Raw genomic sequence first — 22,452 nt, forward strand, 5'->3', positions numbered from 1 at the left:
AGATGCTGTAGACGTCATGATTATACACTCTGTTGAGTTTTGTTTTTTACATTTTTAAGGCGTTTTATTAGTTTAGGATTCTCTGGTGGCTCAGACGGTGAAGTCTTCCTGCAATGTGGGAAACCTGGCTTCAATCCCTGGGTCAGGAAGATACCCTGGAGAAGGCAATGGCAACCCACTCCAGTACCCTTGCCTGGAAAATCCCACGGACGGAGGAGCCTGGTAGGCTACAGTCCATGTAGTTACAAAGAGATGGACACGACTGAGCAACTTCATCCCATTAGTTTGGGGTAATATGTAACATTCAGCAAGTGCTTAATAGAGACACATTGTATATTATTTCTCTTAAATGAGCATACTCATTATTATTCAGTAATTAGGTTTATTTTATATTGAAACCAACCTAGAAAAGATGACTATTTCATCTTGTTACATCTGATGTTTGAACTTTATTTGTATTCAAGGGCCTCAACTAAGAGAAGAACCCTGAATTTTTATCTGTTATTTAGTGGGCATATATTGTATTATACTTTATTATCTCATCATATCTTCAATGTCATCGTATATATCTCATACATCATATCCCCCCACCACTCTGACAGGTGGATATGAGCATCCCGACACACACACACAAAAAGCTTAAGTGCCTCTCCAAAGCTAGATAATGCCAGAATTTGAACTCCAGTCAGTTTGACTGTGAAGCAACCATAATTATTACTAAATTTTTTTCTCCATTCTGTTTCTTTCAGAGGATTATGTTCGTTATGCCCATGGTCTGATATCTGATTACATCCCTAAACAATTAAGTGATGACTTATCTAAATATTTAAAGTAAGTATGGTCCATCTTTAGTCGTAATTAAGCATAATTGTGCTTGGTTTCCTAGAAATAGGGTTTCATTATGGCTTATATAAGGTTTCCCAGATGACTCAAGTGGTAAAGAATGTGCCTGCCAATGCAGGAGCCACAGGAGACGTGGGTTCGATCCCTGGGAAGATCCCCTGGAGGAGGAAATAGCAGCCTAGTCCAGTATTCTTGCCTGGAAAATCCCATGGACAGAGGAGCCTGGCGGGCTACAGTCCATGGAGTCTCAAAGAATCAGACACGACAGAGTGCACAAGCAAGTATGGCTTGTCGTATCACTTTTTCTGATAAGAGGTTATTCTTGAGTTGCGTCACAGACTCTATGGTTTGGAGGTGATTTTTAATGGACAGTTTTTTGATTGGAACAAATTAATTTAATGGATACTGGTTCCAAGAACCCCTGAGTGTTACAATTAGAATTAGGAGTTGTTATAATGTTAGAGCATAAATTGTGTTAAAATTTTATCCCCAGCCAGACTTAACTAATTTGATTCATGGGACGGAAAGAGTAGATAGCAGAGTAAAATATTTTTGAAAGTTACATTTAAAGGTTGTGTACCATTTTTATTATTTTATTATTATAATCATTAGCTGTTCACTATGTATTTTTATTATGCCCAGCACTTGAAACTCTACTTTAGGCTGAAAAAGATATGTTTTTTCCTATATTTTAGCAACCACTGTTAAAATTTCATATATGTGATGATCTAATAGCTTTTCCTGATTCTTAGAATAATTTTCTCCTCTGATACGTGGAAATAAAATGAGTTTTTAATAGCTATGGTTGCATTTTTAGCAAATTGTATTTTTGGTCCTACTTAAAGAACAATTAGTAGAAACTGGTTTCTGTAGTATAATATAGTATGTTGAAAGCTTGCTCTGAATTGATAAAGATACCCTTCTGTTTATTATTTTCCTGAGTCTCTTTGTACCTGCTTATCTTGTTAGAGACTTTATATCTTTGTATTCCATTATTTTTTTAGATTCTTTTCTGCTGAAATTTTAAAGTTTCAGTTAAAGACTTGAGAGAAGGATGTGTCAGTTAAACTTTTCTTTAATAGAAAAGTAAAGTTCCTGTGACTTCTTGTCAACAGAATAATTTTCACTTTTAAGTATATGCTAGATTCACCATTTATGGTGAAAAAATACATACCAAAATACATTTATAGAGACTAAAGGAAAGCAATTCCATTGCAACCAGTGACTTTGAATTTTATTTTTTAACTCAGAATTCCAGTACAGAGAATTAAGTAGCTAAATGCACATTTTTTCACTTAGAAAAATTTCACTCTTTATAATGAGGTGATCGAACAGTAAGATATATGGAGGTGAGACTATTAGATGAAATCAGGACTTACTAAGTCTTAAGTTGGCCTGGTCATTCTGTTTGCTTGTCTATGAAAAACCATGACTCTGATTTTTATTTTTCACTCCTCAGGCTTCCAGAACCTCCAGCTTCAGTCCGAAACCCTCCCTCAAAGGTAAGAAACTGTGACTAAGATATCTTTGGAGCACGTGGAAAAATAGTATACTTTTGCCACATACATTTAGTTTACTCTAGTATATGTTAAAGCATCTTAATCCACCTTATGTGGAATCAAGATTATACTGCTCTCCATCAGTATTTTTATTTTCATGGATTTTAGGTGAATCATAAATAAGGTGCTATGAAAATCAAGGAAGAGTTGGTTCTAGCTCAATATCTGCATTGACATATTAGAGAATCATAATTAAAATTAAGTCTTCTTGCATGAGCTAGATCCTATAATTAACTTTATTAATCATTCAGTTCAGTCACTCAGTCGTGTTGGACTCTTTGCGACCCCATGAATTGCAGCACACCAGGCCTCCCTGTCCATCACCAACTCCCAGAGTTCACTCAGACTCACATCCATCAAGTCAGTGATGCCATCCAGCCATCTCATCCCCTGTCGTCCCCTTCTCCTCCTGCCCCCAATCCCTCCCAGCATCAGAGTCTTTTCCAGTGAGTCAACTCTTCGCATGAGGTGGCCAAAGTACTGGAGTTTCAGCTTTAGCATCATTCCTTCCAAAGAAATCCCAGGGCTGATCTCCTTCAGAATGGACTGGTTGGATCTCCTTGCAGTCCAAGGGACTCTCAAGAGTCTCCTCCAACACCACAGTTCAAAAGCATCAATTCTTCGGCGCTCAGCTTTCTTCACAGTCCAGCTCTCACGTCCATACATGACCACTGGAAAAACCGTCTAGCCTTGACTAGACGGACCTTTGTTGGCAAAGTAATATCTCTGCTTTTCAATATGCTATCTTGGTTGGTCATAACTTTCCTTCCAAGGAGTAAGCGTCTTTTAATTTCATGGCTGCAGTCACCATCTGCAGTGATTTTGGAGCCCCTAAAATAAACTCACTTTGCCAAATTTAATTGTCATAGGCACAGAGGTGCATAGAACATGATTTTTGCAACACAGAGTTCTTTGAGCAAGGATGACCACACTTTACTGTCTATACTCGAAATGATCAATGCAGTTTGTGTGTAATCTTTGTGAATCAGTGAAAAACCTTTCCTCTGCTAGATGTTTTCAAATCGCCACCCGCAGCTCCTCTGCACTGTGGACTCTGAGATACAGGGAGTAGAGAAGCCATTCACAGACCACACCCGAGAGCAAAGAGTAGCATCCCTAAGCCCGGGCCTGGCTGCAGACTAGTAAGTGCTGCCCAGACACAGGGAAATAAACACGTGCACCAGCTTGTCCGTGAGGCCATCATGCTCCAGCAGCAGAATAATGAGTACCTTGTGAATGAATGAAACATGGATGCTAAAGAACTTTCCTTCTTCCCTGCCTTCTAGGTGGCCAACATTCTCAGGATTTTTTTTTTTTTTTTTTTTTTCCCATTTGTATACTGTATGAAGGTGGTGATGGTTCTAAAAACATTCAATACTTTGACTTTTAGGAAAGGGCATAAAATTTAAAGTGCATCATTGTTAGTTGGGGACCTTTTTTAGCAAATTGTGTCCAAGGAGGTTCATCTTTTCCTCACTGAAGGAAGCAGTTGGTGTAAGATCTAAAGTTGTCTTTAGATCTGGGGCAGACCCACAGCAGCACCAGGGGACATAAATATAGCTGTCTTGCTCTAATTAAGGTAACAGGCATATTTGTTTCTTTCTTATTTTTCTCCTTCCAAAAACGAGGCATATTTCTTTCTCTCAAATATCTGTCTTCCTTAGTAACACAGAGATCTAAAACTGCCCTTGAAGGATTTAGCCTTTGATATGGTTGCTGGAGGGTAGGTTCTTTTTTTTTGTTGTTGCACAAAGAATTCACAGATGAGATTCGGAGGCAAAGTAAGCAAAGGGTTTATTGAGTGACAGTACGCTGTCAGGAGGGAGCCTGGGCAGGCTCAGAGCAGCAGCAATGGAAAGCAGCAGTTTTCCTTTAGACAAGCTGGTTATAGGGGATGTGAAGGATTAGGTGGAGTATTCATTCAGGGGGGCGGGGTTGAGGGGGTGATTTCCTGGTTTTCGTCCCAGCCCCACCTTCCAGAGATGAGGGGGAGTTTCTGTCCTTGTGTGGTCTTGCTCGGATCTGTCATGGCCCCGGTGCACGGTGGGCACTGCTCTGTGCAATGCTAATTCTGTTGTAACGTGGGCATAGTGAGCAAAAGGTGACATTCGGACCAGAGGTTCCCATATTTCTTTGTTTGCTGCCAGGTCCCTTGTCATCACAAGACTTACGATCGCCTGTCAGCCCAGAGGTTCCCACTTTTCTGTTTGCCCCTTGGACCTCTGTCATTGTAAGATGTATGTGGTCACCCGACCCATGCCCCCTCCTTTGCTCACGTCTGGCTAATGGCCTGCTCTGACGTTCCCCTAAAGGAGTCTGCACCCTTCAAATCTTTTAAGGGTCAGAGGGTCCATGATCTGTCTTCTGAAGCTGCCTCAAGCTGAGCAGGGGCATTGTGCCTGCCTGCGGGGCCCAGATCACCTTGCCCTCTGTCAGAGATGAGGTCTCGGGGTCCTTGACAGTGGCAGAGACAGAGAGTGGGGAGTAGACAGAGGCTGCGGCCCTGTCCCGCGGATGTTGGTGATCCCCGTTGTCATGAAAAGAAAGTGAAGTCACTCAGTCATGTCCGACTCTTTGCAACCCCATGGACTGTAGCCTACCAGGTTCCTCCATCCATGGGATTTTCTAGGCAAGAGCACTGGAGTGGGGTGCCATGGGTTGAAATTCCAGGTGTATCATCATCTGTAGGTGACTCTGTTGTAACCTGAAGAAACGAACTTAACAAGCAGGTTAAAAGGGACAGGGCCAAAAGTCAGTAAAAGTAGGATTGCAGTCAGAGGTCCAAGCAGGGGCAGGAACCAGGTTATGTTTGATAACACCCCTCTGACTGCAGGCCAGAAGCGGGTGGCACGGGGGTCACCCATCCTGAAAGTGTGTAGCCTTGGGGCCTGTTCGTGTGTGCTTTGGGCGCCTTCTTCCGCCTGGCCAGGGGTGTCGATGTCGGTGCAGCACAGTTTACTGATTACTGCACAGACCCTCCCTGCTCAGCTGGGAGATAGTCCAGGGCTCTCTGTTCTGCATCACTACATCTGCTAGGAAATAAAGGGATCCCCTGTAATCCTGGTCAGAGTCGATAGAATATCTGACAGGTTACAGAGCATTGCCTCAAGGGAGGCAAAGCCCCCTCCCCCGCCATGGGGACACACCAAACTACTAGCAGCCCCAGTGCCTTCCAGTATGTGGCCCGTATGGGTGGTTACACCTGCATTCCTCTGATTACTGGGTTGGCCAAGTGTGCCACAAGCAAGGCAATATCTATACAAGGAAAGTGAAAGTCGCTCAGTCGTGTCTGACTCTTTGCAACCCCATGGACTATATAGTCCAGGGAATTCTCCAGGCCGGAATACTGGAGTGGGTAGCCTTTTCCTTCCCCAGGGGATCTTTTCAACCCAGGGATCGAACCCAGGTCTCCCGCATTGCAGGCAGATTCTTTACCAGCTGAGCCACCAGGGAAGCCCATGCAAGGAAAGGTCACAGCCGATCCCAGGGAGAGGCAGAGGAGTTGGGGTTGGTTGTTCTGAGGAGGGAAGTGGCTTATGTTTTAGCCACAAAGGGACCAATACCTGGAGGAAGTGCATGCCTGGCGCACTTCAGAGGAGTTGAGAAACTCCTTAAGTGGTTTGTCCGAGAGGGGTGCCCGTGAAGCTTGGAGAGAGGCCCACCATTATGAGAGCAGTTGTGAGGTGTGAAGACGCGGTAGGACACAAGTCATGGGACTCTGAGGCCGGCAGGGTTGCCACGCGGCCGCGACCTCCACGTTGGCCAAGGTTGGCAGGACTAGGCGCCTGTAGCCAGTCCCGACAGAGGGGCCCCTGCAGGGCCCCCAAATGGTAGTGCTCCTCTCTGTTACAGGAGCCCTGTCCCTGAAGGTTCACGGGAAGTCTCCTCTCCATCCCCAAGGATTCACCCCTGGGGTGCATTCTCAGTCCCGGGGAGAAGTTTTTAAAACAGGAAAAGCTCATCGTCTTTTGTAATACAGCCGGGCCCCAGTGTAAACTTGAGGACAAGGAAGCCTGGCTAGAAAATGGAGCTTCAACTATAATAGCATCCTATGAATAGGTTTTATGAAAGGCAGAGAAATTGGATAGAGTTTCCTTATGTTCAGTCCCTTATGACCCTAAGAGAGAATCCAGAGCTATGCACGTCCTGTGTTGGGGAAGCTTGTCAGTTGGGACTGGTTCAGATTCTACAAAAACCCTCTCTGGTAGCATCTCTGGAGGAAAGTAAGTCTTGGACAGAAGCACCTAAGTCCTGATGCTCTTTCACCATCTTCACCCCTCCAGCACCGTGTAATCCTCTTTACTCTCCCGTGCAAGAAGTGCAGCAGAGTGCCCGTGCCCCCTCACCCCCCACCCCCTGAGAAGCAGTAGGCAGACCTCAGGGAAATACCGGAGTCCGTACCCCTTTGCTTTGTCTGGCCTCAGCCAGCGCTGCCTTCACTTAGGCTGCTTCTCAGGGGCCCCTGGCCGGTTCACTGAAGGATTCTGGGAGCTGATCTTTCCTTGGACCTTACTTGGAAGGACCCTGAATGTTGTCATTTCCCACTGCCGCGCCCCTGAGGAAAAGACCCCTATCTGGGCACAGCCTCAAGCATTTGATGATGAATTATGTATCATCTAACCCACTTACTGCCCCGTGGGCATCACGGCAGTGCCACTGATTGATCCCAAGTGGGACTATGAACCAGGCCAGCCCGGTGTCCCTAGAAGAGCACGCACAACCCTTTGCTTCATTGAAGGGACAAGATGGTGCACAGTTAAACCTGTCAGCTGTGATAGGGTTGAAGAGGTCACCCAAGGTCAGAATGAACCCTGTTTCCCGCCCGGTTGGTAGATGCCTCAGAAAGTATATGAACGTGGACCAGACACTTTTGAGGGACGTGTTGTGCTTGCAACTTACTTCATTTACCAGTTGGTCCCCGACATCTGTTAGAAACTTCAAAAGCTCACCCTGGGGTCCCCAACCCCTCTCAGCCTTTTTGTTGAGGCGGCCTTCAGTGTCTTTAACAATAGAGTCCAGGCTGAGGAAGAAAGGAAGAAGCAGCATGACTTAAGAAGGGCCCACTGGCAGGCCAGACGTCAGCAGCCGTCATGGTGGGATGTAACCCTCTTCCTGATCACCACAGAGGTGCTCCCAGAAGACCCCCGCCAGGTAAAGGAGCCTGTTTTAGCAGTGGGAACCCCAAACACTGGAGCAGAGAATGCCCAGGAAATAGGTCCTGGCCTCAACCCGAGGCTCACTCTGTAGGAAGATGGGCCATGGAACGAGAGGAAGCCCTCAGCTCTGAAGGAAGCGAGGAACTCCCCCAAGCCAGTCACGGCCGTGGTTGACTGATGAGATCCAGGACTTGCCAGGGCCCCTCAGAATACAGCGACCGTCACATGGGACGGACGTGGCGGACCACTGGCGGGGCAGGTACTCTCGTCCAGTTTCCAGTGGACACAGAAGCCGCTTACTCCGTCCTCATTTCTCATGCTGGGCGTCTTGTCCCCGAAACCTGCTCTGTTGTTGGGGTAGAAGGAAGGCCAAAACAAAAACGTTTGACCACCCCTCTAACTTATACCTGGGGAAAGACCATCATAACTCTCAAGCCTCTTGTCATGCCCGAGCGCCCTAGCCCATTATTGGGAAGAGACTTTCTCTCAGCCTTGGGGGCAACTTTTGCTCTTCCTGAAAATGAAAATTAAGGCCTATTTTTGGCTGAACCTATGTGTCATACAAGACTCAGACAGTCTAGCCCATATTTTCTCCGGAAATTGGAAAACTTACAGATCCACAGATCTCGGATCAAAGAATCCCAGGATCGGCAAAATTTGCCACTTCATTAAAAATCACCGTTAAGGAAGCTAGTATCTTCTTGCCTTCTAAGTGTCGGTTCCCCATAAAACCAGAGGCTCAACAGGGCCTCAAACCCTGATCTCAAAATTCATCAAATGTGGGCATTTGGTATTGTGCCAGTCTCCTTGTAATAACCCAGCCCCGCCTGTCCTCAAAGGAAATGGGGCATATAGAATGCTGTAAGGTCTTCAACTCATCAGTGAAGTTGTGATTCCTCTCCATCTAATCATCCCAGTCTATACTCCAGCTTTTCTCAGATCCCGGAGGACACGGCCTGGTTTATAGTCCTTGATCTTAAAGATGCCTCCTTCTCTATACCTGTTCAGTCTGATTCCCAGTACCTCTCTCCCTTTGAATGGACCGATCCAGACACCAATGTGACCCGACAATATACCTGAACTGTCCTTCCCCAGGGATTCTGGGACAGCTGACACCTGCTTGGCAGTGCCCTAGCGAAGTAACTGCAGGCATTTAAATTAGAGATGGGGGCATTATTACAATACATAGATGGCCTCGTTATTTGCAGTCCCTTGAAGGAAGCCTCAGACTAAACCACTGCACAGATCCTCAGTTTCCTGGCTCCAGAGGATATCCCCATGGAAGGCCCAAATTTCCTCCCAGAGAGTCACCTTCCTGGGACATGTTCTAAGCACAGGAGAGTACATCTTTAACAGCAGTCCTCCACCTACAACCACCACATTCAAAGAGACAGCTCAGAATCTTCTTAGAAGTGGCTGGATTTTGAAGGATTTGGGTCCCTGGGTTTTGTCTCACACCATGCAATGCTGGAGACCCCGGTTTGATTCCTGGGTCAGGAAGATCTGCTGGAGAAGGGATAGGCTACCCACTCCAGTATTCTTGGGCTTCCCTGGGGGCTCAGCTGGTAAAGAATCTGCCTGCAATGCAGGAGACCTCAGACCTCAGTTCGATCCCTAGGTTGGGAAGATCCCCTGGAGATACCCAGTCCAGTATTCTGGTCTGGAGAATTCCATGGACCATATAATCCATGGGGTCACAAAGATTCGAACATGACTGAGCAACTTTCACTTCATCTGCAGTGGAAGCTCAGAGTCTTAACCACTGGAATGCCAGTAAGTCCCAAGCCAATATTCCATTTATATGTGTATCACATCTTTATCCATTCATCTGTCAATGGACACCGAGTTTTCATTTAGAGAGATGAATTTAGGAGTTGGATAATGGAGAGAATGTGAATGTACTTAGTGCCACTGAGCTGTACAGAGATTAAATATGGTTAGAATAGTATGTTCTGTATTATGTGACTTGTACCACAAAAAAAAAAAAAAAAAAAAGTTTTTAATGGCTCTGACTAGTGCCCCAGCCCTAGAGATTCCAGATCTAAACAAGCTCTTTACTGTTTTCCCCAGAAAAACAGGATTAGCCCTGGGAATTCTTGCCCCAAAGGTGGGACCAGTCCCATGGCTGATGGCATATTTCTCCAAGCAGTTGGACCCAGTGGCCTCTGGCTGCCTCACATTCTGTGAGGGGGGCCTCCAGTCAGCCATTGGTGTCCCTAATTTCTACCAGATGGCTAGAAGCCTTTCCAGTTAAGACCGAGGGAGCCCAGGAGGTAATAAAGGCATTGCTTAAGGAAATAATTCCTCAGTTGAGACTTCCACGGTCCATACAGAGTGGCCACAGTCCCTTTTTTGTGGCTCGGGTCACCCAACTAGTCTCTCCAGCCCTGGGCACTTGCCCCCACCTCTGCACTGCCTGGAGGCCTCAGTCGTCAGGGAAAGTGGAAAAGGCAAATCAGACTTTAAAAAGAACCCTGGCTAAACTTTGTCAAGAGACATCGGAACCATGGACAAAGCTTTTACCCACAGCCCTCCTGAGAATCAGGGCAGCACCCAAAATAGGGCTAAGGCTCAGCCCCTTTGGAATGACTGGCCGCAGGTAGGCCCTTTGTTCCTTCAGATATTTTGGTGGACACCAGAACTGGTGAGCTCACTAAGTAACTGATTAACTGGGGACAAACTCAACAGGCGATTTCATGGGCGTGTGGGGGCCGGGTTACCTGCCTTGAGGCAGCACTTTGTAACCTGTCAGATATTCTGTCTACTCTGGCCAGGATCACGGGGGACCCCTTAATTCCATAGCAAATATAGTGATGGAGAACAGATAGGCCTGGACTGTCTCCCAGCTGAACAGGAAGGGTCTGTGCAGTAATCAGTAAACTGTGCTGCACCACACTCACCCCGGCCAGGTGGAGGAAGGTGCCCAAAGCACGTATGAAAAGGCCCCAAGGCTATACACTTTCAGGAAGGGTGACCTCGGTGCCACCCACTTCTGGCCTGCAGTCAGAGGGGTGTTATCAAATACAACCTAGTTACTGCCCCTGCTTGGACCTCTGATCACAATAATGCGTTTGCTGATTTTGGGTCCCATCCCTTTGTAACCTGCTTGTTAAGTTCGTTTCTTTGGGTTAAAACAGTGTCAGCTACAGATGAAGATACACCAGGGATTTCAACTCATCCTTCATGACAATAGGGAACACCAACATCCGCGGGAGAGGGCCGCAGCCTCTGTCTACTCCCCACTCTCTGTCTCTGCCACTGTCAAGGACCCCGAGACCTCATCTCTGACAGAGGGCAAGGTGATCTGGGCCCCGCAGGCAGGCACAATGCCCCTGCTTAGCTTGAGGCAGCTCCAGAAGACAGATCATGGACCCTCTGACTCTTAAAAGTATCTGAAGGGCTCAGATTCCTTGAGAAGGGAAATGTTAGAGCAGACCATTAGCCAGACATGAGCAGAGAAGGAGGCATGGGTCAGGTGACCATAATACATCTCGCAATGACAGGAGCCCTGGAGCAAACAGAAAAGTGGGAACCTCTGAGCTAACAAGAAGCCATACATCTTATGAGAACAAGGTCCCAGAGGCAAAGAAAGAAATGCAGGAACCTCTGATCCGAATGTCACCTTTTGCTCACTATGCCCACATTACAACAGAATTAGCATTGCACAGAGCAGTGCCCACCATGCACTGGTGCCATGACAGATCCGAGCAAGACCACACAAGGACAGAAACTCCCCGTTCTCTTGGGAAAGTGGGGCTGGGACAATAACCCAGAAATTACCCCCCGAACTCCTTCCTCCCAGATAAATATTCCACCCAGTCCTTCACACCCCATATAACCAGCTTGCCAGAAGGATGTCACCATGTCCCTTGAGCCTGGCCACACTCCCTCCTGAGAGTGCACTGTCGTTCAATACATCTTTGCTTACTTGGCCTCCGAGTCTCATCTCCCAAATTCTTTCTGCAACAAAACAAGAACCTACCCTCTGGCCACACAAAGACGGCCACAGACAATTCATAAATGAATCAGTACAGCTGTATTCCAGTAAATCTTCATTTGTAAAAACAGACAGATAGCCTGTGGGCAGTAAGGTAAATCTTGCTAAGCCCAGATTTCTCCTACATCTCAGCTTCATCTTCAGGATTATTTTAGTTGCTTTCTAAGGTTTCCTGCTCTATTGTGTCTTCCTGGGGCTCTAGCGTGTACATCGCAAACTGCACTGGATAATGTACTGTAGTTTAAACAACAGTAGGATAATGTCTATTAACTTTCCCATCTGTGTCCAGGACTTGCTTGATTCTTACAGAAATATAGTTGATCATTTGCAGAAAATAACATTCCAGTGGCCATTAGGTATCTTTGCATCTCTTTTGCCTTAATATGTTTCACATTATTTTATAACTCTTAAGTTTGCTTCTTTTGAGGCCAGCTTCCAAACCTCACCCCCTTCTGTCTTTTAACTTGGCCAGTGTCAGCTCACAGAGCTGAATGTGGGGATGTGGCTGAGTTTTCTCTGCAAATCACTTGTAGGAATGATAAGACCAAGCTTAGCGTTAATTCCTGTGTTGTCTGCTGTCTGCCCTTCTCTTTCCAGAGCGGTACCCATTCAGTCAGATGCGTTGTTCCTGTCTTTCTGAACCACTTTTCTGTTTCTTCTGAAGCATTCGCCTAAATCTGCAGTGATTCAGTCTTTTACATAACAAAAATTTAAGTAGATGTTACAGTTAATATAAACATACTCAACGGTATGCTGGTGAAAACTTTCAAGATGTGTCATTCTGCCCACTTGTGTTACACATGTGCTGTGGCGGCTCTAGCTCTGACTTTACAGTTCTTTGTTTAGTGAAAGCTTGGTGAGCAGAGTGAAGCCGGGAACAAGCCTGCATTTCCTAGTGTGGGTCCATGTTGGATCATATCAGCGTCTCCACAAGGAGCTTGAAAATCTGTAGAGTCCCAGTTGTGATCAGTTCCCCACGTTAAACATCAAGACTCACCTGCCTGCCTTGTGCCTTCTACGAAATAAGCATGTCCCAACTCCTGCTATACTGTAAACACAGAGGCCACAGTCTGGCTCTCGACCTGATTCTCACATTTGTTGATTGCAAAATGCTCATGTGAAAGGTGAAAGCAGGAGGGAACGGCTGACTTAATTGCGTTGGGTCCCATGCAAAGAGCACCTGTAACAAAAGGTGAGATCTCACCTCAAGTCCTCTGCTAGGCGACCTTAAGCCTGTTCACGTACCCGCTGTGCTTCCCTCTGCTGCCTGCTTGCTTTGCAAGGTTGTTCTTACGTGGATAAAATGAGATAAACGGAAAGGACACAAAGATGGAAATAATAAGAATACTGTTCCCGTACTCCTAGATGGACATCACACTGGTCCTGCAGGTGAATAAAGGGGGTTCTGGCTGGACCCCTGGCCACCATAAAGGAAATTCTCTTCTTTGATTTATGTGTCTGCATGCGCCCCCTTACACTGTCCTGGAAGTCCACGTTCATCTAGATGCCCCCCGTCCTTGTAGTATGTGATCATACTGCTAGACAACCTCAGGACTGGGTCATGGGCTTGCGTGCTCACACCCTGTCACCACCAAAGCTGCTTCTCGGAAGGGACGTCTGGCTTAGAACGTTCCTAGAAAAGTGGTAAAAAGTGAAGGGACTTGTAAAGAATAAGCGCTCTGCAGAGTCTGCAGCTCCATTTGGCTGCCACAGGGTTCCAAACTGTTCATATTTTTTTTTTAATGGATTGATGTAAGTGTCAAGGTGACATTTGACAGTTCACTGCTCTAACATTGCAGAAAGCAAAGTTATCAGATGAGCCCGTAATGGCAAAAGAAGATTACACTAAGTTTAACTCCAAAGATTTCAAGACTGTAAAGGTACGTGTCCGGGTGTTAGTAGCGTACTCCTGAATCCCGTGGCTGATGCTGCTGCGTGGGGACTCCAGGAACGACTGCATGCTTGACTGTGATTTTATCATTTTAACTGTGAAGAATTATTAACTTGAGTTTCAGTGACTTTAGAACTATTTCAAAATTGTGAGTGACAATGAAAGTATCAAGCAAGGAAGACCTTTTTACAGACAAAGAAAGGCAGAGTTATTAGCAAGAGTGTGCCTAAGCTTCGTAATATAGTATATCCAGAGTGGTAGGGTGGGGCAGAGAAACAGGCTTCAAAGGTAATGTTTTGTCAACTCAACTGCCTAGTAGCTTCCAGAAATTATGACAATAACAATTATTAACACATAACTCAGCAATCACCCCAGCAAATATTTTCATAACATTCCTTACTAAGCTTTATCCTTCACATCATTCATTATAAATACATATGTAGCTTTCAGAATTGGCATACATATGTATTGGAGTTGTGCCCTTTTCATTTAGCTCTGTATTGTAAAAATATTGATGTCATTAAGATTTCTTTGAAAAATTAGAAATGATTTCATGATATTCAGTCACTGTTACTTTATTTCACCATGTAGAATATAATCTATTTAATTCCCCTATTTTTGGACACATGTTATTCTGCTTCTTTTTGTCTAAATGAAGTGATAAAACATTCTTACTTACAGTCTGCATCTCTATTTCATTAGACACAATTTAAAACTAAGAGTAAAGGCTTAGAAAACATGAGCTCTTTCCATGATTACTGAGACACATACATAGCTAAGAAGCTTTCCAAAAAGGTAGCAGAAATTTATCCTCCCAGCCATTACTGCTGATGAGTGTTCATCTCACAGTCTTGACAGCATTGAGTATTGGTTTTATTCTTTAAAATTTCGCCTGTCTAATTAGGTTACATTTCTTTGGGTAGAAAGGTTGTTTTTCCAAATGCTTATTGCCTATCTGCAGTTTTGTTAGTTTTCAGTTCATGTCTCTTGCCTGATTTTACATTAGGATAGTAATGTTTTTCTTGTTGATTTGTAAGAGCTCAATCTAAATTAAGGCTATTAACACTTTTCATGACATATAAAGTACAAATCATTTTCCAATTTTTTTAGCCTTTTCATTCAACTTTTGAACTGTTTTTTAAGCTTTTCTGAGGATTAAATATCAAAGTTTTTTTTATGATTTTCTCATTATTTTTAGGCTTAGACCTTGCCTGCCCCAAGGTAAATTAATTCCACTTAGATTTTAGCAACACTTACTCTCCCTTAGGTTTCATAGTTTCTAAAATTTGTATTCTTTACACGTATTTATCTAGGCATGGCATATCAGGGAATAATCCAACTTGAGATTTGACTAAATAGCTGTTTGTGTCAGTGCTTTCGTGAGCAGGGATGTTTTTGAATTTCTCCATGAGGAATATTTCCGCCCCACCCTTCTCAGTGCTGCTTCCCAGCGTGTCGCCTTGGGTGCAGCACCAGTGAGCTAAGAGGTTGAACCAGGATGTGAGTTAAGTGCAGGGGACAGAGGATAACTTGTCTCAGAGAGACTGTCCCTCTTCCCCATCCAGCCAAAACATAAGCCTAGTAAATTATAAGTGACAGAATGTAAGAAGCAAGTTTCCAGGGATCATATACTGACTGTGCCCTTAAAAGATACTTTGGCAGTGACTTTGTCTCACAGCTCGCCGGGAGACAGATGATTTCTTCTTTGCCGATTCCCATCACTTACGCTTCTGTTGAACACTAAAGTACATACAATCAGCTGCTGTTTCCCTCTGCCAGTGCTTTGTTATAGGACATGCACGGCAAAACAAAACCAAACAAAAACATTGACCAGGAAGAGATAGAGTTTTAAAAGGCAGAGTTATTTGGAGTCAGCTTTTCGGAAGGTGCTTTTCGTGGTTGGAGGAAAAGGGAGTGCTATCCTGCTGGTCCTGGGAGCAGCACAGGTTATCTTGTGAATGTAACCGCTCTGCCCTTGGTGTCCCAGAGAGCCTCTGAATGAAGTCAGATGGTAGCAGGCTGTGAATTATTCATCACGTGGTAATACAAGGCTATAATTCCTCCCTCTGACAATTGCTGCCTGTGTCAGTTCGATTGTTTGTGTTATTGCACTTAATGCACCCTCCAGAATTTTCTCCCCACAAGTAAACCATCAGTTGTAACATTCCACTCCTTAGAAGGCAGCAGTTTTAGCTCCTGCCTGTTGACATACTTTGTCTCAGGTATGAATTCTGAGCAGAAATCAGAACTTTTACAAAGAATCACTCCTTATGAGGCATGTTTTTAGCAGCATGCTTACCTCCCTGAATGAACCTTGAGACATGCATGGTCTTGTCTGATTTGCATGTGTGATTTATAAGTGTTACATTTGTAATGATTTTTCTCTTCTTATTTTCATTAACAGAAAAATAGCAAAATGACCGCAGCTCAGAAGGCTTTGGCTAAAGTTGACAAGAGTGGAATGAAAAGTATTGATTCCTTTTTTGGTACAAAACATGTTAAAAAAAAATAGGAAAGATTTGAACCTTTGAAAGTGAAATTGAACAAAAATATCTGCCTTCTTCATGTCCCACTTTTGTCCTTCCTCCTTGCTACTGTACTTCCAAACCCTTAATTACCACCTTTTGAAAAAAGGTAGGATGAGGGCAATTTTCAGATTCACTTGAACATTTCTTTGTATTTGAATTTTGTGTTTCCTGAACAAAATATGGGAAAGTAATTGTGAAACATCATGGCTTATAGCCTTTGGAGTTTTATTTGACACCATGAAAAGTAATCAAGTGAGTAGAATTAACCTTGAGCATCACAAATTCCTCAATAAACTGACATGTGACAATGTTTGAGTGTGTGCTTGTTATTTTATCCCACTTTGCACATGGTAGCTATGGCAACACGGTTTTCAGTATACAGACAGAAATCAGATAACACAACTATCAGATTAACTACTCATTTTTAAAAGTTTAATTTTTGGTAAATCTTTTGTTTAATATATTTTTCTGTTTTATGAATATATGTTCTTTGTAGAAAATAGATAAAACTACAAAATAGAAAATATAATGTCCTATTTATTACCTGAAGATAATATGATGCATTTTCTTATATAATAATTTTTAAATGAATTATAGTGGTAATTTTATAACCTTTTTTCTTGATGTCATTTGATGAGCATTTTCCTAGACCACTATTCTTCATAAATATGCTTTTTAGTGACAGTAATTTTTAATTATTTGAGTGTTTCATTATTTAATAATCATGGCCCTTTTTTTTTTTTAGATGTGGGCTTACTGATTCATAACTAAGTTTTTCAAATATATAGTTGTGGGAATATATTTCACAGAAAGCTTATAGGATCTTGCACTCTAACAAATGATGGTATGAGTTCTTATCTTATTAGCTTTGAACAGTATCTTTGCAAGTTAGTGGGGGGAAAAAAGGCATGTTAGTGTGACTTTAACTTATATTTTCCTGATTAGTAATGTCAGTTGAAGAAAAACCCACACAACCTACAAGTTGAGAGTTACATTTTATTCCAGGGCTTTTCAGCTTACTTTGTGTATCCTCTTGATTAGATTACCTTTCGAGCACCCACAGAAGTAATGCTGTGTCTTTCTTAATGCACCATGTTAAGTCAAGAGTCACATGACCCAATACTAGAGATGTTAACTTTAATCACTTAGTTAAGGTGGTGTCCACCAGGTTCATTCACCATAATGTTATTTTTCTCTTTGCAGTTAATAAGTAATTTGTGGGCAAATACTCTGGGACTTAGAAGTATTCTATTCCTCACCCAACACTCACCTACATGTTTTAAAATAAACCTACTAACAGTTTTTCCAACTCCATCATTTCTTCTGTATTTATTCCTTTTACATTTAGTTGGCACTCCATTTATTTATTCATTTATGAGTTAATATGGACTTGTAGGTTATTTTATCCAGTGAGTTAAATTACAATATTCTGTTCCTCATATTGTCCCAGAAGGGTCAGTGAGAGTCCCTTCAAGCTGGCCCCTGTATCTTTTTGCTGTGTTTCCATCATTTTTAAATACTTCATTATTTCTTTTGTAAGAGGGTATCCCAGGCTCTTTGTGTATTTTCCCTATCCAAGCCCTGGAATCAGCCTTTTTCCTAAGGAGTCAGAGTTCCTTTTAGAAAAGAATGGTGTTTAGAAACCAAGATCCAGGCAAGAGGTGTGCTCATTGCTACTATTGATCTATGTGTGTGATTTTTTTGTAGATTTCCTTTATCATGCCGAAGAAGTTCTTTTCTGTTCACTGAGAACAGAATCATGAACAGGTATTGAATTTTGTCAAATAATTTTTCATCATCTATTGATGATCATACATTGTTCCTTTAGTAAAGGAATATCTAGGAATATCTTTCAATAGGGCTACCCAGGTGGAAAGGAACCCGTGTGCCAATGCAGGAGACACAGGAGAGCGTGGGTTCCATACCTGGGTCAAGGAAGACCTCCTGGAGGAAGAAATGGCAACCAATTCCAGTATTCTTGCCTGGGAAATCCCAAGAACAGAGGAGCCTGCCCATGGTTAAGAGGAACTAAAGAGCCTCTTGAGGGTGAAAAAGGAGAGTGAAAAAGCTGGCTTAAAACTCAACATTCAAAAAACTAAGATCCCATTACTTCATGCCAAACAGAAGAGGGAAAAGTGGAAACAGTGACAGACTTTATTTTCTTGTGCTCCAAAATCACTGTGTGTGGTGACTGCAGCCAAGAAATTAAAAGACGCTTGCTCCTTGGAAGAAAAGCTATGACAAACCTAGACAGCCTATTAAAAAGCAGAGACATCACTTTGCCAACAAAGGTCCACCTAGTCAAAGCTATAGTTTTCCCAGTGGTCATGTATGTATGGATGTGAGAGTTAGATCATGAAGACTGAGTACTACAGAATTTATGCTTTCAAATTGTGCTGGAGAAAAGTCTTGAGGGTCCCTTGGACAACAAGGAGATCAAACCAATCAATCCTAAAGGAAATCAACCCTGAATAGTCATTGGATGGACTGATGCTAAAAGCTGAAGCTCCAATACTTTGGCCACCTGATGGGAAGAGCCAACTCATTGGAAAAGACTCTGATACTGGGAAGGATTGAAGGCAGGAGAAGAGGGCCACAGGATGAGATGGTTGGATGGCATCACCAACTCAGTGGACATGAATTTGAGCAAAATCCAGGAGATAGTGAAGGACAGGGAAGTCTGGTGTGCTGCAGTCCATGGGGTCACAAAGAGTCAGACACGACTGAACAACTGAACAGCAACAACGTCTTTCAATATGTGAAATACAATGATTGATTTTTGAATGTTGACTGTACACTCCTGGGATAAACTCTACTTGGTCTTTTCATATTTAGTATTGTGTTTTACTGCCTAATATTTTGTTAAGGATTTTTGTATCTCTGTTCCTGAGGGATATTGGTCTAGTTTTCCTTATTTGTAATGATTTTGTCTAGTTTTGGTATCAGAGTAATACTAGCTTTATTAAATGAGTTGGGGAGTATTATCTCATCACCTGTTTCCTGAAAACGTTGTGAGATTAGTATTGGTTTTATGTTGGACATAATTCACCAATAAAGCCATTTGGCCTGTGATTTTTATTTTTTCTGAGAATTTTTTTAATTACTAGTTCAATTTCTATACTAGACATAGAACTATTCTAATGTTCTCCTTTTTCATGTGCCAGCTTTAGTAATTTATGTTTTTCAAGAAAGGTATCTATTTCATCTAGTGTCAGCTTCATTGGCATAAGTTGCTTTTTATATTTTTATGTCTGTGAACCTGTAGTGATAGTCCTTCTTTCCTACCTGCTTTGGTTATTTGTTTCTCTGTTTTCTTGATTATTCTCATCAAATTGGGAACATTTCTGGCCAGTATTTCTTAAAATACTATTCTGTTCTTCACCTGTCCCCCTTTTTCTCTTCACCCCCTTGGTTTTTGGGACTCCAGTCACAGGTATGCTAAACCACTTGATGTCCCATAGATCCCTTCATTGATTTCTGTTCTTCTTCATGTTCAATTTTACTTTGTCTTTAGCGTTTCATCTTCTATTAACCTCAGCTAGTGAATTTGTATTTCATATATTGGAATTTCTTCTCTAGATGTTCCTTTTTCTTTGTATCTTCCCATTTCTCTCCTCATTGTGTTTTCCTTCAGATAGTTTGTTATAGTTACAATGCGTGTGTGCTAAGTCACTTCAGTCATGTACAACTGTTTGTGACCCTGTGGACTGTAGCCTGCCAGGATCCTCTGTCCATGGGATTCTCCAGGCAAGAATGCTGGAGTGGGTTGCCATGCCCTTCTCTAGGGGATCTTCGCAACCCAGGGATCAAACCCATCTTATATCTCCTACGTTGGCAATAGCTGCTTAAATCGATGACATTTCTGTGTTTATTTTTCTTCTCTTTTGTCTTTATCTTTTGAAATAATTTTAGACTTACAGAAAAGTTGCAAAAAAGTAGAGACTTTACATACACCCTTTACCCAGTTTCCTCTAACCATAACATCCTACGTAACCAGTACAGTTAAAACCAGGATCCTTACAGTAATACAGTTCAGTTCAGTTCAGTCACTTAGTTGTGTCTGACTCTTTGCGACCCCATGGACCACAGCACGCCATGCCTCCCTGTCCATCACCAACTCCTGGAGTTTACCCAAACCCATGTCCATTGTGTCCGTGATGCCATCCAACCATCTCATCCTCTGTCTTCCCCTTCTCCTCCTGCCTTCAGTCTTTCTAGGCATCAGGGTCTTTTCAGATGAGTCAGCTCTTCACATTAGGTGGCCAAAGTACTGGAGTTTCAGCTTCACCATCAGTTTTTCCAATGAACACTCAGGACTGATCTCCTTTAGGATGGACTGGTTGGATCTCCTTGCAGTCCAAGGGACTCTCAAGAGTCTTCTCTAACACCACAGTTCAAAAGCATCAATTCTTTGGCACTCAGCTTTCTTTATAGTCCAACTCTCATATCCATACATGACTACTGGAAAAACCATAGGTTTGATTAGAAGGACCATTGTTGCAAAGTAATGTCTCTGCTTTTTAATATGCTGTCTAGGCTGGTTATAACTTTCCTTCCAAGGAGTAAGCATCTTTTAATTTCATGGCTGCAATCACCATCTGCAGTGATTTTGGAGCCCAAAAAAATAAAGTTAGCCACTGTTTCTACTGTTTCTCCATCTATTTGCCATGAAGTGATGGGACCAGATGCCATAATCATAGTTTTCTGAATGTTGAGCTTTAAGCCAACATTTTCACTCTCTTTTTTCTCTTTCATCAAGAGGCTCTTTAGTTCTTCTTCACTTTCTGCCATAAGGGTGGTGTCATCTACGTATCTGAGGTTATTGATATTTCTCCTGGCAGTATTGATTCCAGCTTGTGCTTCATCTAGCCCAGCATTTCACATGATGTACTCTGCATATAAGTTAAATAAGCAGGGTGACAATATGCAGCCTTGACATACTCCTTTTCCTATTTGGAATCAGTCTGTTGTTCCATGTCCTGTTCTAACTGTTGCTTCCTGACCTGCATACAGATTTCTCAAGAAGCAGGTCAGGTGGTCTGGTATTCTCATCTCTTGAAGAATTTTCCACAATTTATTGTGATCCACACAGTCAAAGGCTTTGGTGTAGTCAATGAAGCAGAAATAGATGTTTTTCTGGAACTCTCTTGCTCTTTCAATGATCCAGCAGATGTTGGCAATTTGATTTCTGGTTCCTCTGCCTTTTCTAAAACTAGCTTGAACATCTGGAAGTTCACGGTTCACGTATTGCCAAAGCCTGGCGTGGAGAATTTTGAGCATTACTTTACTAGCGTGTGAGATGAGTGCAATTGTGTGGTAGTTTGAGCATTCTTTGGCATTGCCTTTCTTTGGGATTGGAATGAAAACTGACCTTTTCCAGTCCTGTGGCCACTGCTGAGTTTTCCAAATTTGCTGACATATTGAGTGCAGCACTTTCACAGCATCATCTTTTAGGATTTGAAATAGCTCAACTGGAATTCCATCACCTCCACTAGCTTTGTTCATAATGATGCTTTCTAAGGCCCACTTGACTTCACATTCCAGGATGTCTGGCTCTAGGTGAGTAATCACACCATCGTGATTATCTGGGTCGTGAAGATCTTTTTTGTACAGTTCTTCTGTGTATTCTTGCCACCTCTTCTTAATATCTTCTGCTTCTGTTAGGTCCATACTATTTCTGTCCTTTATCGAGCCCATCTTTGTATGAAATGTTCCCTTGGTATCTCTAATTTTCTTGAAGAGATCTCTCGTCTTTCCCATTCTATTGTTTTTCCTCTATTTCTTTGCACTGATCACTGAGGAAGGCTTTCTTATCTCTCCTTGCTATTCTTTGGACCTCTGCATTCAAATGGGTATATTTTTCCTTTTCTCCTTTGCTTTTTGCTTCTCTTTTCACAGCTACTTGTAAGGCCTCCTTAGGCAGCCATTTTGCTTTTTTGCATTTCTTTTTCTTGGGGATGGTCTTGATCCCTGCCTCCTGTACAGTGTCATAAACCTCCATCCATAGTTCTTCAGGCACTCTGTCAGATCTAGTCCCTTAAATCTATTTCTCACTTCCACTGTATAATCGTAAGAGATTTGATTTAGGTCATACCTGAATGGTCTAGTGGTTTTCCCTACTTTCTTCAATTTCAGTCTGAATTTGGCAATAAGGAGTTAATGATCTGAGCCACAGTCAGCTCCCGGTCTTGTTTTTGCTGCCTGTATAGAGCTTCTCCATCTTTGGCTGCAAAGAATATAATCAGTCTGATTTCGGTGTTGGCCATCTGGTGATGTCCATGTGTAGAGTCTTGTCTTATGTTGTTGGAAGAGGGTGTTTGCTATGATCAGTGTGTTCTCTTGGCAAACTCTATTAGTAATACCGAATTATTAACTAATCTCCTACCTTATTTGAATTTCACCTATTTTTATACTAATGTTGTTTTTCTATTCCAGAATCCAATCCATCCTTCCCCATTGCATTTAGTGAGCATATCCC

At 42.9% G+C, this 22,452-nt stretch overlaps 1 protein-coding gene across 5 annotated transcripts in view; it reads left to right on the forward strand.

Annotated features, from left to right (window-relative positions):
• Positions 1-22,452, forward strand: part of RNASEH2B (ribonuclease H2 subunit B) — a 76,423-nt gene that overhangs the window by 46,598 nt on the left and 7,373 nt on the right. For 4 of the 5 annotated variants that reach the window (XM_070800120.1, XM_070800121.1, XM_070800123.1 and 1 more), the window contains exons 8-11: positions 750-831; positions 2,303-2,345; positions 13,355-13,435; positions 15,851-16,284. In XM_070800120.1, the coding sequence (XP_070656221.1) occupies positions 750-831; positions 2,303-2,345; positions 13,355-13,435; positions 15,851-15,958 (314 nt within the window). In that variant the 3' untranslated portion in view covers positions 15,959-16,284. Of the gene's footprint in view, positions 1-749; positions 832-2,302; positions 2,346-13,354; positions 13,436-15,850; positions 16,285-22,452 lie in introns of those variants that run through there. The other variant, XM_070800124.1, reaches the window with a different exon arrangement.

The sequence above is a fragment of the Bos indicus genome, chromosome 12 (genome assembly GCF_029378745.1).
Source record: "Bos indicus isolate NIAB-ARS_2022 breed Sahiwal x Tharparkar chromosome 12, NIAB-ARS_B.indTharparkar_mat_pri_1.0, whole genome shotgun sequence".
In the NCBI taxonomy this organism is placed as follows: Eukaryota; Metazoa; Chordata; class Mammalia; order Artiodactyla; family Bovidae; genus Bos; species Bos indicus.